Source organism: Carcharodon carcharias, chromosome 3, assembly GCF_017639515.1.
Source record: "Carcharodon carcharias isolate sCarCar2 chromosome 3, sCarCar2.pri, whole genome shotgun sequence".
Lineage (NCBI taxonomy): Eukaryota > Metazoa > Chordata > Chondrichthyes > Lamniformes > Lamnidae > Carcharodon > Carcharodon carcharias.
Window position 1 is genome coordinate 98,019,345 of NC_054469.1, and position 15,365 is coordinate 98,034,709.

At 43.3% G+C, this 15,365-nt stretch overlaps 1 protein-coding gene across 1 annotated transcript in view; it reads right to left on the reverse strand.

Moving 5' to 3' along the window:
* The window catches only part of LOC121276590 (ATP-binding cassette sub-family A member 13-like), a 242,695-nt gene that overhangs the window by 203,447 nt on the left and 23,883 nt on the right, over positions 1 to 15,365 (reverse strand). The window contains exons 9-10 of the mRNA XM_041185175.1: positions 5,484 to 5,664; positions 3,750 to 3,889 (exon numbers count right to left, since the gene is read on the reverse strand). Coding sequence (XP_041041109.1) covers positions 3,750 to 3,889; positions 5,484 to 5,664 — 321 coding nt within the window. The remainder of the gene's footprint in view (positions 1 to 3,749; positions 3,890 to 5,483; positions 5,665 to 15,365) is intronic.

Sequence of the window (15,365 nt, forward strand, 5' to 3'; positions counted from 1 at the left end):
TATAAGCATTGCAACCAGACCATTCAGCAGCTTGTAACATGAAATCAGTTGAAGGATCCAGATGTGACTGAAGCAGTTTCGTTGTACAGCACTGGGGGGAAACTTTTAACTGTTGGTTGCCTGTTTCTCACCTGAAAATCCAGTGGGGACCTTGTACCTTTTGTGCCCATGTGCCCAAACATCAAATGTTTGCCCAGCACCCCCAGGAGTCTGTTGGGTCCTATATCAGTTGTAGAACTCCGATTGCAACTTTCATGAAAAGATGGATGAAGCATGCATGGTGCATGTCAGTCCCATTTCTCCTTGTTGTGAAAATACCTACTGGAGCCCTTTCCCTAAAAGGTTTTATTTAAGATCTCTAAGATCAATATGAGCAGGTGTACTCCTATGGGCCCATATTGTGCCCATTTAGCATCCAACTTGAAAATCTTCTTAGCTGGGTTATCAAAAAGCATTTGAAACAAACAGGGAGAGATTGCCTCATCACTATTTGTAATGAAACTGAACATGTAAGCATAAAGAAAAACTTATGTTATCACTGGCAATGGTAAACAAAAGAAACATTCCCATATATTATAAATAGGTAAAACTGTGCACTATAAAAAAAAAGGCTGGTGCTTTCACTTTGACTGGAGCATACAATAGGTGGTAGCAGATCAGCTGCCTGTTTTACGCCTCCTGAAATTCCTGTCCATGAATGTCAATGAAAGGGAGAATTGAGCAGATTGTACATTATGTGCACTAAATCTTATACTGTATACTGCATATACATATATAGAATACTAATCTAGCCATAGTCAATTCATTCATCTTTGAAAACCACTGTTAATCACTGGGTAGCAATTGTCACTTGCTTACAATTTCACAGAGCAAAAAACTTAATGAAAACCTGATGTAACACTTGAGAAAGAAATACCATGGGAAGAAATTTTCGCTTGGTGTGTGGGCGCGCGCCCGACCTGCTTGAGCAGTGAAATGACAGATGTTGATGTCGGAGGGATGAGGTCTCCAAAAGCAAATAAAAATAAAATAAAAACTTTACTTTTTCACTAAAAATATGTCCCTGCTCACATGAGGGGGACATGTCTTATGACATTTTTATTTTCTTATTTTTTAAACAGCGCTTCATCTCCCTGAGGCAGCTCTGTGCCTCAGAGAGATTATGAAGTGCTCACTTGCATGCATGTGCAAAGTTCACGCTTGGCCCACATGCCCTCCTCCCCCTGCCCACACAGGCAGTGCTGAGCACTGCACTTCCCTTTCATGCTGGGCAGGCCTTAATTGGCCTGCCAACATGAAATCAGGGTGCAGTGCCGATCGCAGGCGGTGGTCGGCTTCCTGACCACCCCCACCAACTCCCGCCGATCCCACTCACCAAGGGCAAAATTCTGCCCCATAAGTCAATCAGGGGTGATGTAATCCCCACCAATGCTTTGCAGAAATATGAAATTTTTATTTCACCATGACCCCTTAACAACTATGCTGCACTATACTACATATTGACCAATATAATCTGCATTTTTAAAATAATTAAGTGGTTCTTTATATAATTGCAAGTTGTTGCAATTCCCAAAAATCGAGTACAACCAAATTCAAACTCTTAGGCCTAGATTTTTGCTCTTGGGTGGGGTGTGCAGAGTCGAGAGAATTCCGAACTTTAAAAATGGCGGCCCACAATTCTGATTTTTGTTATGAGCTGGATTAAAAGTTATGACTGCCCCCCTGGAACAAGTGCAATGCTGCAGGGTGCTGGGACAGGCTGGGCGGAAGGATTACCTCTGTGCTCCAGCACATTGTCAACTTGAACTTTAAAAAATGATTAAAATAAAAAACAGCCCTCAAGCCTCATCACCCCCATACACTCTTCATGCCCCATCCATGCCAATATATGCTACCCCATGCCCTCCACCCACCCCATGGTCCTTCATTGCCCTTATGTCAACTTATGCCCCTGTACCCACTCCCACTGGCCCCTCATACCTCCTATGCCCCACACATCCCCATGGCCGTTTATAGCCCCCCAGGCTAACTTACAACTTTAACAGTTTCAATAAGTTTATGCACTTTTTATGCACAATCATGTTTACTTTTAACAATCCCAAAGGGTGTCTTACATCTCCCAAAGCACGCTGTGACCCAAAGTGGTGCCCCGGCTATCCAAACGAATAAGTTCAGACCAGCTTTTACCTGGTCTAATCTGCACATGCCGTGTTTCACACTCCTAGCCTACCAAAATCCCACTTCAGTTGTGGCAGCTGATGACTTAAGTGCTTTGCTGTCCCCGTAAATTGCATATGCGTGAACCCCAGCCTAACTGCAGTCCCACCCTGATGAAAATAGCAAGTGCCATGTTTCGAGGCAGGACTTAGGATTTCCACTATTTTCAACATGATGGAGAGGCTCTTTGCTCTGGTGAAAATCTAGGCCTTAAAGCTTACTTCTTGTATTTTCAAGTGCTTGAGGTTTGAATTTTTCAATGTATTATAAAATATTTGAGAAATAATAGAGAAAGCATCAGAACATAATTAATATGAGTTTATATGCTTAAATTAATAATTAGTACATAATGTTAGGCAAGTCTAGCAAAACAGAATTAAGATCCAAGCAGGTTCTTATGACAATTATGTTCTAATTGGAAATATAACCAAATGATCATTTGTAAATACGCAGATTCTTTTTGGTTACTGTAGTGTTTATAAATATTTAATCCAGAATTTGCATATAACCAGGCATGCAAAATCCCAACAACTGTGATAGTCCTGTCTTTAGCAACAGGAGGGATAGATATCTGAATGCATATGTACCAATTTTTGTAAAAGGCAGTCTCTTTTATTGTTTCTATTTATAACTTTATTAATAGTTTTCACGCTGATATATATCATTTTATTTATCATAGGGTGTGGCTGTGGCTGGCAAGATTGGCGTTTGTTGTTTACTCCTCCCTGTCGTTGAGTTATAACTAAGTGGTTTCCTCAATCATTTCAGAGGGCATTTAAGAGTCAACAACATTGGCATGGATCTGGAGTCACATTTAAGTAAGACTGGGTAAGGACAACACATTTTTTCCTAAAGGACATTAGTGAACTAGCTGGGTTTTAAACAACAAACCAGTAGTTTCACTGCCACCACTACTGATATGAGCTTTTTAATCCAAGATTTATTTGATTAACTGAATTTAAATTTCCCTGCTTCATGGTGGGATTTGAATTCATGTCTCCAGTTCGTTAGTCCAGGTCTTTGGGTTAATAGTTCAGTTCCATAGCCGCCGTGCTAGAATACTCTTTCTTTCCTTACAATTTTACATATGCAAAATCAATCTGTTCAAGTGTATATTAGCTATACTCTCCTTCAGCTGTGAAATTTAAAATCAATTACATCAATGTGGTCACCTTGTTATGTTACATATATGTTTAAATTGCTTAAGTGTACTAACAATATTCATAAGCAAAACAGCAGACGGAAAGAAAATCAGGCTAACATTTGGCATCTGCAATTAATAAAGGGCACTATATGCATGCAATCAATCTGCAAGGGGTAGATTTTCACTCTGTGCAATAGAGTTAATCAGGTGATAGTGGGTGAACAGCCAATTTTCCATCTCCTGATTTTTATTTCCATTCAGCCCATCCTCTTTGAATCACTTTCCCCTATGTTACACTATTGTACAATGTGAAAATCTAGCCCCAAATACCAAATGCAGATTGTAACTGTATAAAAACTGGCAGTTCCAGAATATTGAACTCTCCTACCTTCTCCATCAGTCCCTGGATCCCTGCCATGCTTGGAGCATACAGGATTTCACCAAGTAGCAATGGTTTCAGAAAAGTCCACAGCAAAGGCCCATTAGGTGCTTTTAAAATATCCTGATAAAAGCCCAAGCAGTAGGGAGCTGGTTGCAACAAAAAAAGAGGTCTGTTAACAAGCTTTTTTACATCTCAAATCAATTGACTGTCAGGCCAGCACACATAACCAAGCTATATCAATTTATGACTGAAGTCATAAATGGCTGAAACGGGTTAAATGGCTAAAATATGTGGTCATAAATTAAGGGTCTTGGTTCTCATCTGATACTTCTCATCCTTGAGCTTGTACATTGTTTTCCACAACCACCCAGCTCCACCTCAAAGATTAAATAGGAAGCTCTGCCTCCACTTCATTTCATTCATCCCACTACCAATATAATAGTTATGGCTCCTTAATATATCTTCATATAGCCTGAAGCTCAAAATCAAAAATTTGAAGGGTTCTCTACTTTTATAAATGAAATGTATTACTAAGGTTAGTTCAGAAGAATGGGCAGGATAAATTGATTCCAGACATTTAGACTTCCAATGACTGATTTTCATTAAACTTCCTTTTTTTAATGGAATAGGGCAAGATTCAATTTTTCTTGTGATCAGATATAAAGCTTTGATGTTTCACAGTGACCAAGTGGAGACTGGAGAGTAAGATGGTGTTTAGCTTTATTAGTATTTTTGAAGCTGTATTGAAGAGATATCCACAATTAAGCCATTAACTTTTCTGTTCTCTCCACAGATGCTAAATGACCAGTCATGTGTTTCCAGTATTTCCCATTTTTATTTCAAATTTTCGGCACCTGCAGCATTTTAATTTTTACTGTTTTATTGTTTATTTGGGGAATTTCTAAAGGAAGTTTGGAAATATATTCCCTTAACAAGCCCTTTAGGAACTCCAGTCAGCATTCTTTAGGGGCCCATTAGCATGTGTTGTAATTTTCTACAGTTTATGATATCAAAATAACGGGTAAATTGGAGGTTCTTGACATGACCAGGTTGGAGACCCCGGTGAGGGAGGTGAGGGGGTGGTGGGGCCAGGGTGCACAGACTGAGAGGAAAGGGAAACCGGGGTGTGGGAGGTGGGGGGAGTGGAGGGGGGGTTAGCCAAACCTTGGTAGGGGAGGGGTCCTCTTTTGATGCACCCAGCGGTCTGTAAAGTAGGTTTCCCACCTACAGCCCAATGAGTGGAACTTGGCGCGCTTTGAACCTACCTCTGGCCTCCATTTGCTGTGGGAAAAATAGTGGTGGGGTTGGGGTGGGGGGGGGGGGGGGGGGGGGGGGGGGGGCAGGGGGGAGGTGGGTGCTCAGGGGGCGGGGGGGTGGTGAGATATGCTTAAGTGACCATGAATTGGCCATTTAAGGGCTGAACAAGGCAGCTGTACCACTTGCGTTTACAGCGCGGTCAGGGACAGGCGGGTAGGCACTGGGAAAGGGATCCATGGAATTATGCCCAATTTTATGTGCCTCACATGCCTACCAACACACCCCCAGGGGAGTGTAACCCCTGCCCATCATGTGTTCAATTCCTGGTCTACACAACTTTCCAAACATTAACTGTTTCATTGTGATTTTTTTCTTTTTATCCCTGACATTTAAATCCGATGAGTAAAAGGCTGTTGCAGCTACAAATTATGACATCGGTACTTAAACACAGCTGTCTTCTCCATTAAACCAGGATTCTCTTACTGGTATTTGTAGGAATGTTGTATTTGATTAAATCTTCCTCAGTGAATTCTTCAATTTGGGGTAACTCTGAGAACATCATGCCACCACCGAATAAGCTGGATGATTTTGTTTTACAAATTGCTTGGGAGAGAGTTTGGAAAGAGGAACTCGCTGACATTCTCACAGATCTTCCTTGAACATTCTAGACATAGATAAAAGACAATGTCAGCTATTTTTCAAACCTTCAGAATAAAAAGGAAACCATTGCATTGGATACAGTGTCCGAATTCAGATAGCAATGCAGAGAAGATTAGAACTGGAACCTAATCTTTACACAGTTAGAAGATTTTATCTATTTCCACTCATACACTACAAATATGCATCTTCTAACCTAACAACCACAGTTTCAGTTTGTTCCTATACACAGGAGCACAAGTGAATCCCCAGTTAAGGCCACCGTCTGCGTACAATGAAATAGTCAATTACTATAATTTAACATTCTGGTTCTTTATAAATAAAAGCATTTTAGATGTTTTTCAGTGGTATTTGTTATTTCTGTGTGTTATGTTGATTAATCCCTGCAAAATTAGATCCACCACCTTTTTATTTTAAAGTTAGGTTTTGAGAAAAACTTGATCATGCACATTAATGGAATAGTTTTTATTTTATAAACATTAAAAAAGTTGAAACCATGAGAAAATTTTAACATCCATAATGAAACAACAGCTCTGTGATTCTGATAAAACTATAGCTTCTATAGATGCAGGCACATCCATGTTAACAGATGGGAGGACAATTTTCTGATTTAGATTCCCTCTTTCAATTCCAATGGGTTCCCTATACACAGAAAAAAGTGCTTGAGGAGTCAGGCTGGAAGCTGGTTAGATGTAAATCAGAACATTGGACTAATGAACTGCTCCTAAAGGAATACAGCAGCTTATCCTTACAGAAGAGTAGAGCTGGAAGAAATGAGGATAGGGGTAATAGTCAGGCTAGGGATGCTGGCAGCAGTGGAATTGGGAACAGGAACTGGTGTAGGAATTGGATGCAGCATTGGGTGTGGGGACAGGAGTTGGGATAGGTAGGAGTGAAGATAAGGACTGGAGATAGGTTGAGGGCAAGACTGGGGATGGGGACAGGAGTTGATATAGAAAGCTGTCAGGAGTGGGGATAGGGTCAGCAGTGTGGATGGGGTGGGGAAGAGTTTGGGAAAGAGAGGGGATAGGAATGGGGTGCAAATAGGAGTGGTGATGGGTTAAAAGTGGATTGGGGTGGAAATGGGAGTGTTGGTGAGGTGGAGAAGGGGATGGATTGAGAGTTGGTGTAAGAGAGGGGCAATCATAGCAGTAGGAGTGAGAATGAGGTGGAGGCAAGAGTGAACATAAAACATGGAGAGGATGTTTCCTCATGTGGGAGAATCTAGAAGTAGGAGTCACTATTTAAAAATAAGAGGTCACCCATTTAAAATGGAGATGAAGCAAAAAATTTTCACTCAGAGGGTTGGGATCCTTTTGAACTCTCTTCCTGAAAAGACGGTGGAAGCAGAGTCTGAATATTTTTAAGACAGAAGTGGATAGGTTCTTGGTAAACAAGGGAGTGATAGGTTATCGGGGGTAGGCGGGATGCAGATTTGAGGTTTGTATCAGATCAGCCATGATCCTATTGAATGGTGGTGAAGGCTCGAGAGGCCGAATGGCCTATTCCTGCTTTTTGATCATATGTTCGTATGTATATGAACATCATGTAGGACTCCTCGAACCTTCACCATTCAGTATGGTAATGGCTGACTTTCTACCCAAATCCACCTATCTGCAATATCTCCATATTCCTTGATTTCTTTGGCATCCAAAAATCTATCAACCGCTATCTGGAAAACACTTGATGATTGAGCATCCACAGCTCTGTGGGTAGAGAATTCCAATGACTCAATACTTTGAGTGAAGAAATTTCTCATCATCTCAGTGCTAAATGTCCAACTCCTTTGAATCTGTGACCCCTTGTTCTAGACTCCCCAGCTAGAGAAACATGCTCCCAGAATCCATATTCTCAGGCCCCTTAAAAATGTTATCTGTTTCAATTAGATCACCTCTCATTGTTCTAAATTCTAGCGAATATAGACCATGTCTGCTCAATTTGTTGTAATAAGGATTGGTCTAGTGAATCTTCATTGCAGTAAGGAACATATACCCTTCCTTTGGTAAGGTGCAATCTCACCAAAGCCCTATATAATAGTAGTAAGATTTAATTACTCTTTAAATCCAAACCCTTTGTAGTAAAGGCTTACATACCAGTTGGTTTCATAATTGCTTGCTGTACCTGAATGTTAACTTTCTGTGATTCATGTACAGCGATACCAAAGCCCTTCTGAATACTAAAATTTATAGTCTTTCACTATTTAAAAATGTTCTACTTTTCTATTGTTCTACAAGTGTGGAGCATGTGATGTAAAAAGGAATGCTTCATAAACAGAGTGTTAAAGTTGGAAATTTGGTGCAAGTGTGATTTCTCTGCTTAGTATTTTTCAAGCTGAAAATTTACTTTAATTATTTCCAATTTGACTTAGAATTTTACAACTGTAAAATAAACTGCATGCCCGGTAAGATACCTAGTTAAAAGGAACTGTCTGTCAATGACAGTTAACTGTCAATCAGCGAAAGTGGTTGCCCTAAAGCAGTCAGTGTTAATTATTGTAACACAAAGTTGACTTAACAGTTGAAACTTGGATGTGAGTCATAAGCGCTCTGTATAAATAGATTGTATTTCTGACTGCACATAGTGAGTGGTGACTGATTACTTCATTGAAGGAGTGCTAAAGTTGGGAAGTCGGTGCATTGGGGAAGAGGAGGTGCTCCTTTTCATTCTCTTGTTTTATCCCCTAGAGAGCATTTGACTTCTTATGTCTGTAAGCTAGGAAACTGTAACTTATTAATACTTTGCAAAATTAGTAGCTAACTAATCAAATAAATAAATAAATAAATAATGTTAGACAGACATGGAATATGACAGGTGGGAGTTTGTAGAAAACATTGCAATCCAAAACAACCATATCTGTGGTAAGTGTCTGTACCTCAAGCAACTTCAGTTCAAAATTGGTGAGCTGAAGTCCAAGGTGCAGATATTGTGGGACAACAGGGAGGAGGAATGTTACTTAAACATTTTGTTCTGAGACGCAGTCACAGTCCTTAGGTTAAGTAGAACTTTAGAGCTGGTGAATGATCAGGTACAGAGGCGTGTCACAGCAAGTCAGGCAGGTAAAGGGATCTAGGATGTAGTGATGGAGGGCCTTGACTTTGACCAGCATGTACAAGATGCTTGCTACCTGTGTGAATGAGAACAAGGACGGCAGGGCGGATGGGCAAACTGACCATAGCACCACAGCGCAGGAAGCGATTCAAGTGGGGGAGGAGTGAAAAGAAACCTGACAGTGATAGGAAACAGTACAGTCAAGCAGATAGGATGGAATCTTCTATTTTCAGCAGGTGTCTCACACTCTGCCTGGAAAAGCGGCCAGACACTTGTGCTAACTCTTAGGAGGAAGGCCCACTGAATCTTCTGCTCATCTGGCACTTAAGAGGACCAGTGGTGAGCCTTATTCCTGAATGACGACCTCCTGTCCACCTAAATCTGGCGGCCAATCAGAGGCTGGCAGCTCTTGAACTCTGCAGCACCACGGAGAGCCAGTGACTGTTGCTGGAACAACACCTCTCTGGTGTCCCAGGGCAGAATCGACCCAGAATTGCATTAAATGTGTTAGTGGGTGTGAAAAACGACATTTTATCTGCCAGCCGCTTTAGTGGGTTTTCACTCCCTATTGTCCACTTCCCGCCTCATTAATTAAGCAGCCACAGGAAATACGGTGTCTCGCTGGTGGGCAGCCTCTGAAATGCCTGCCACACTGTTACCTCACTGTTTCCTCACTCCGGGTGCCATATCTAAACTGCAGCCACGCATGCAGTTCTCAATGTTTACAGCCCAGGACAGCTCCAGTGAAAACATGGCCCTGAAAGCCAAGAAGAGTTCAGTGACCCATCACTGGAATACCTTTTGTATGCCCGCCGTGATGTCCTCCACCCCTGCTCCAACCATAGGAGGTCCAGCAATCTCACCACTCCAGCTTGGGGGGCGATGGTAGTGGTGGTCAGTGCCAATGCTGTACAGAAGAGGTTGGCCATCCAATGCAGAAAGTGGATGGATGATCTCATCCATGTCACCAGGGTAAGGCAACCATCTCATCACTCTAAACTCACAAACTCACAAGGCCTTCACACTTTCACTGGCATCTCACACTCTCAGCTCAAGGGACATTACCACTCTCTCTCTCATACACACCCTCACATCTCCATCTAACCTCACCTCCTCTGGAGACTGCCTCCTCAGCCCTCACCATTTTGATGCCACTTGCACAGATCAACATGTGCCCCCATACACACCCTGGGATACCCCCTTTCTACAGTACAACTCTCACCCTGCAGCCTCTTTGCTTGCCCATGGCCACTTACCCCAGACTTCCCCAAGCAAGCCCCAGCCCTGTAGCCGTTGAAAAGCCACCCCATGCCTACAGCTGGACTGGTAGGTAGCGACTCACCCTTGAGCCCCCCTAAATGTGATGTGGTTTCGCCTGCAAAGCCTAACACTGATGGCTGTGAGTACTGACTGAAACAGGGTAGACAAAAAAACCTCAAAGTCCCAAGTCAAGTGCAGCTCACCAGGTGCACATCTCTTGTGTACAGTTGCATGCTGATGTGCCTGGAAATCCAGCATGTTGGGGATGATTCCAGCGAGTAGGGTTTAAAATGAGATTCTAATGTATTGAAATTAGGTTCTCAATGTGCAGCGGTGGGAAACACAGCCCGCCATTAATAGATGGGGTGGATGATCGCAAGTTGGTTTTCTGAAACCGTGAAACCGACGTTTGCGATCTCCCAATATTTTCCGCTCCCGCCTGCCACAATGCCACTACAAACTGGAGTGGATGATTCCACCCCCAGGATCATGGAGTGACCCAGGAAAAGAGTAGGTGCTGTTGCGGGGGCCTAGCATGATGATTGGGAGAGAGACCAATGGGGGTCAGCAGCAAGGGCAGGGGGTGAATGTCCATGGCTACCCACTGCCCCCTGTCCATGCCCTTGATCAGGCACACATTAGTGCTGATCAAGGGCCTCCCAACTGATATGCACACCACACAGTTTAACCAGTCCTGCAGGCCACGTGTCAGCAGGCCCACATGGAGCTGTGAAAATTGCAGCAGGTGCAGGAAGAGGCCCTTGAGTAGTCGTTAATTAGCCAGTTAAGGGTCCCAATTATAGGTGGGTTGGGAAGGTCGACCATGGACCTTTCCATACAGACGTTATTACCAGTGGAGGTGGGAAGGCATCGGGTATCAGTCTGGACACCAACCCACCTAATTTTCAGGCTCCCTGCCTCTTTCCCCACCTTCTGAGGGGACAGAAGAATCCACTGATAGAATCTGTTCTCTGCAGCCATGACCAGGAGCTTGTGAAGCTTGTGCTGCCTAGCTGGTGCTAGGGTTAAAGACTTCTCCTTAGAGCTGGAGATGAACTTGGGGTGAGAGAGGGAGGGTCCTGTTGTTGTGGTCCACGTATAGGAACTGGCACAATGGGTAAAACTAGAAATGATGTCCTGCCAAGAGAGTTTGAGGAGTTAGAGTCCAAATTAAAATGCAGAACCTCAAAGGTAATAATCTCTGGACTGTGACCTGAGCCACATGCCAATTGGCATAGGGTCAAGCAGATTAGAGAATCAAGTGCATGGCTTAAAGATTGGTGTGGAAGGAAGATGTTTTGATTCACAAGGCACTAATGTCAGTTCTGGGAAAGAGGAAGCTCTTGCATTGGATGGGCTCTATTTAAACCAGGCTGGGATAAGCACCCTGATTAGCCATATAACTAGAGCTGAGGATAGAGCTTTAAGCTAAAAGGGGGAAAGGTGAAGGGGAATTTAGATATTTTTTTAAAAAGTCATATGATAGAGAGCTGCTTCATTTCCCAGGGCAATGTCTTGCCCAATCAGAGTCAAGCTGCCTGGTTTAAATTTCAAACAATGCTTGGCAGTTAACTGTCAATCACCATCAACTGGTGCATTCTCCATTACAACACCTCTGCCAATCAGAATCCATTTGCCACCAATCAGCACTCTCTTTTCATACAGCAGAAATTGTTGTTTGCCCTGCCATTGGCATTTTCTTGCAAATTTTCCTAGTGAATGCAAGATGAAAAGCTTTGACCAAAAATATCTCTTCTTTCAGCAATACTCAAATTCTGTACTACCAAATGACTATGAGTAAAAGGTCCTCTGGGAAAAAGTAATCATAAGAATTCCATATAAGGTTAGAGAGCAACATTTCAGGTCCAGAACAAGAATCTTAAACTTAAACAAAGTCAATTATGTAAGTATGAGAGGAGAGCTGGATTAAGATTGACTAAAACTTAAGGTGATAAATAGACAGTGTGAAACATTTGAAGAAATTATTCAACATTTTCAACAAAAATATGTACCATTAAAAAAACAAAAACTCAGCAAGAAGGATCCATCTGTGGCTTACCATAGACGTTAAGGATAGTGATATAGCATGTATTTCATGAAAAAGCATGTATTTATCAATAAGGCCACCACTACACTTTTCTTCCCTATCTTTCCTGAATACATTGTAACCAGGAATATTGGTGCCCATTCCTCAATTATTTGATCCAGGTCTCTATTATTGTCACTATATCGTTATCCAAAGCGGTGACATGTATCTGAAATTCTCAAAGGTTACTTACAATGCTCTGGGCACTTACTCACATGGATTCTAAATCCATTTTAGTCTGCCTTTCATGTCCTCCCTGCCTTACATTTCCACAGTGCACAAGCTAAAAACAAACACAATTGGTGGGTTTGGGAGATTTGAATTTCCAAGGACGTGCAGGCAGTCTAAACATTAATATATCTTTTCTATTAACATGTGATGGCACTGTGGTATTGTCGCTAGACTAATAATCCAGAAACCCAGGGGTAATGCTCTGGGGACCCAGGTTCGAATCCTGCCACGGCAGAATTCAATGAATATCTTGAATTAAAAGTCTAATGGTAACCATGAAACCATTATGTAAAAACCCATCTGGTTCACTACTGCCTTTTAGGGATCTGACTCCAGACTCACAGCAATGTACTTGACTCTTAAATGGCCTTGCCACTACAAAGTCACAGAAAAGGAATGAAACAAGATAGACCACCCAGCATTGACCTAGGCACTGGAAATGACAACAGCAATCTCAGCCCTGTTGACCCTGCAAAGTCCTCCTTACTAACATCTGGGGGCTACTAGGATATTAACCCATAATTTTTACACTTCAATTGAGAGAGCTATCTCACAGGCTAGTCAAGCATATCCCTCACGGAATCATACCCTACAGGTAATGTCCCAGACATCACCATCCCCATCCTTGGGCATGTCCTGTCCCACTGGCAGGACAGACCCAGCAGAGGTGGTGGCACAATGATATACAGTCGGGAGGGAGTTGACCTAGGAATCCTCAACATCGAATCTGGACCCCATGAAGTCTCCTGGCATCAGGTCAAACAGGAACAGGAAACCGCCTGCTGATTACCACTACCACCCTCTCTCAGCTGATGAATCAGTACTCCACCATGAACACAACTTGGAGGAAGCACTGAGGGTGGCAAGGGTGCAGAATGTACTCTGGGTAGGAGACTTCAATGTCCAGCACTAAGAGTGCTTGGTGGCACCACTACTGACCAAAGCGGAGCCCTAAATGACATAGCTGCTAGCCTGGATTTGCGGCAGGTGGTGAGAGAACCAACAGGAGAGAAAAACATACGTGACCTCATCCTCACCAACCTGCCTGCCACAGATGCATCTGTCCATTACAGTAGTGGTAGGAGTGACCACCACACAGTCGTTGTGGAGACGAAGTCCCGCCATCACATTTAGGATACCTTCCACCATATTGTGTGGCACTACCGCTGTGCTAAGTGGGATAGATTTCGAACAGATCTAGCAACTCAAGACTGGGCATCAGCAGCAGCAGAATTGTACTCGAATATAATCTGTAACCTCATGTCCCGCCCATATCCCCCACTCTACCATTACCATCAAGCCAGGGGATCAACCCTGGTTCAACAAAGAGGGCAAGACGGCATGCCAAGAGCAGCACCAGGCATACCTAAAAATAAGGTGTTAACCTGGTGAAGCTATAACACAGGACTACTTGCATGACAAACAGCATAAGCAGCAAGTGATAGACAGAGCTATGATACCACAATCAATGGATCAGATCTAAGCTCTGCAATCCTGCTCTATCCAGTCATGAATCATGGTGCACAGCTAAACAACTCATGGAGGAGGAGGTTCCACAAATAACTCCATCCTCAATGATGGAGGAGACCAGCACATCAGTGTAAAAGATAAGGCTGAAGCATTTGCTGCAATCTTCAGCCAGAGGTGCTGAATGGATGATCCATCTCAGCCTCCTCTGGAGGTCCCCAGTATTACAGATGCCAGTCATCAGCCAATTTGATTCACTCCATGTGATATCATGAAATGGCTGAAGGCATTGGATACTGCAAAAGCTATGGGCCCTGACAATATTCCAGCAATAGTACTGAAGACTTGTGCTCCAGAACTTGCCGCGTCCCTAACCAAGCTGTTCCAGTATAGCTACAACACTGGCATCTACCCAGTTATTTGGAAAATTGCCCAGCTATGTCCTGTACACAAAAAAAAGGACAAATGCAACCCGGCCAATTACCGCCCCATCAGTCTACTCTCTATCATCAATAAAGTAATGGAAGAAGGCATCAATAGTGCTATCAAACGGCACTTGCTTACTAGTAACCTGCTGACTGACACCCAGTCTGGGTTCCGCCAGGGCCACTCAGCCTTGGTTCAAACATGGACAAAAGAGCTGAACTCCCGAGGTGAGAGTGACTGCCCTTGACATTAAAGCCACATTTGACGAAGTGTGGCATCAAGGAGCCATAGCGAAACTGGAGTCAATGGGAATCAGGGGGAAAATTCTCCGCTGGTTGGAGCCATATCTAGCACAATGGAAGTTGGTTGTGGTTGTTGGAGTTCAGTCAATCAGCTCCAGGACACCACTGCAGGAATTCCTCAGGGTAGTGTCCTTGGCCCAAATATCTTCAGCTGCTTGATCAATGACCTTCCTTCCATCATAAAGTCTTAAGTGAGGATGATCAGTGATGATTGCACAATGTTCAGCACTATTTGCGACTCCTCAGATACTGAAGCAGTCCATGTCCAAATGCAGCAGGACCTGGACAATTGGGCTGAGAAGTGGCAAGTAACATTTGCGCCACTCAAGTGTCAAACAATGACCATCCCAGCAAGAGAGAATCCAACCATCGCTCCTTGATGTTCAATGGCATTACCATCATTTAATTCCCCCACTATCAACATCCTGGGGGTTACCATTGACCTGAAACTGAACTGGTCTAGCCATATAAATACTGTGGCTCCAAAAATAGGTCAGAAACTAGGAATTGTGCGACAAGTAACTCACCTCCTCAATCCCCAAAGCCTGACAACCATCTACAAGGCACAAGTCAGGAGTGTGATGGAATTCTCTGCACTTGCCTGGATGAATGCAGCTCCCACAACACTCAAGAAGCTTGACACCACCCAGGACAAAGCAGCCCGCTTGATTGACACCACATCCACAAATGTTCACTCCCTCCATCATTGACCCATCACAGTAGTAGCATTGTGTACCATCTACAAAGTGCACTTCAGGGATTCACCCTCCTTCGACAGCACCTTCCAAACCCACGACCACTACCCTCTGGAAGGACAAGGGCAGCAGATAGATGGGAACACCACCGCCTGGAAGTTCCCTTCCAAATCACTCACCATCCTGACTTGGA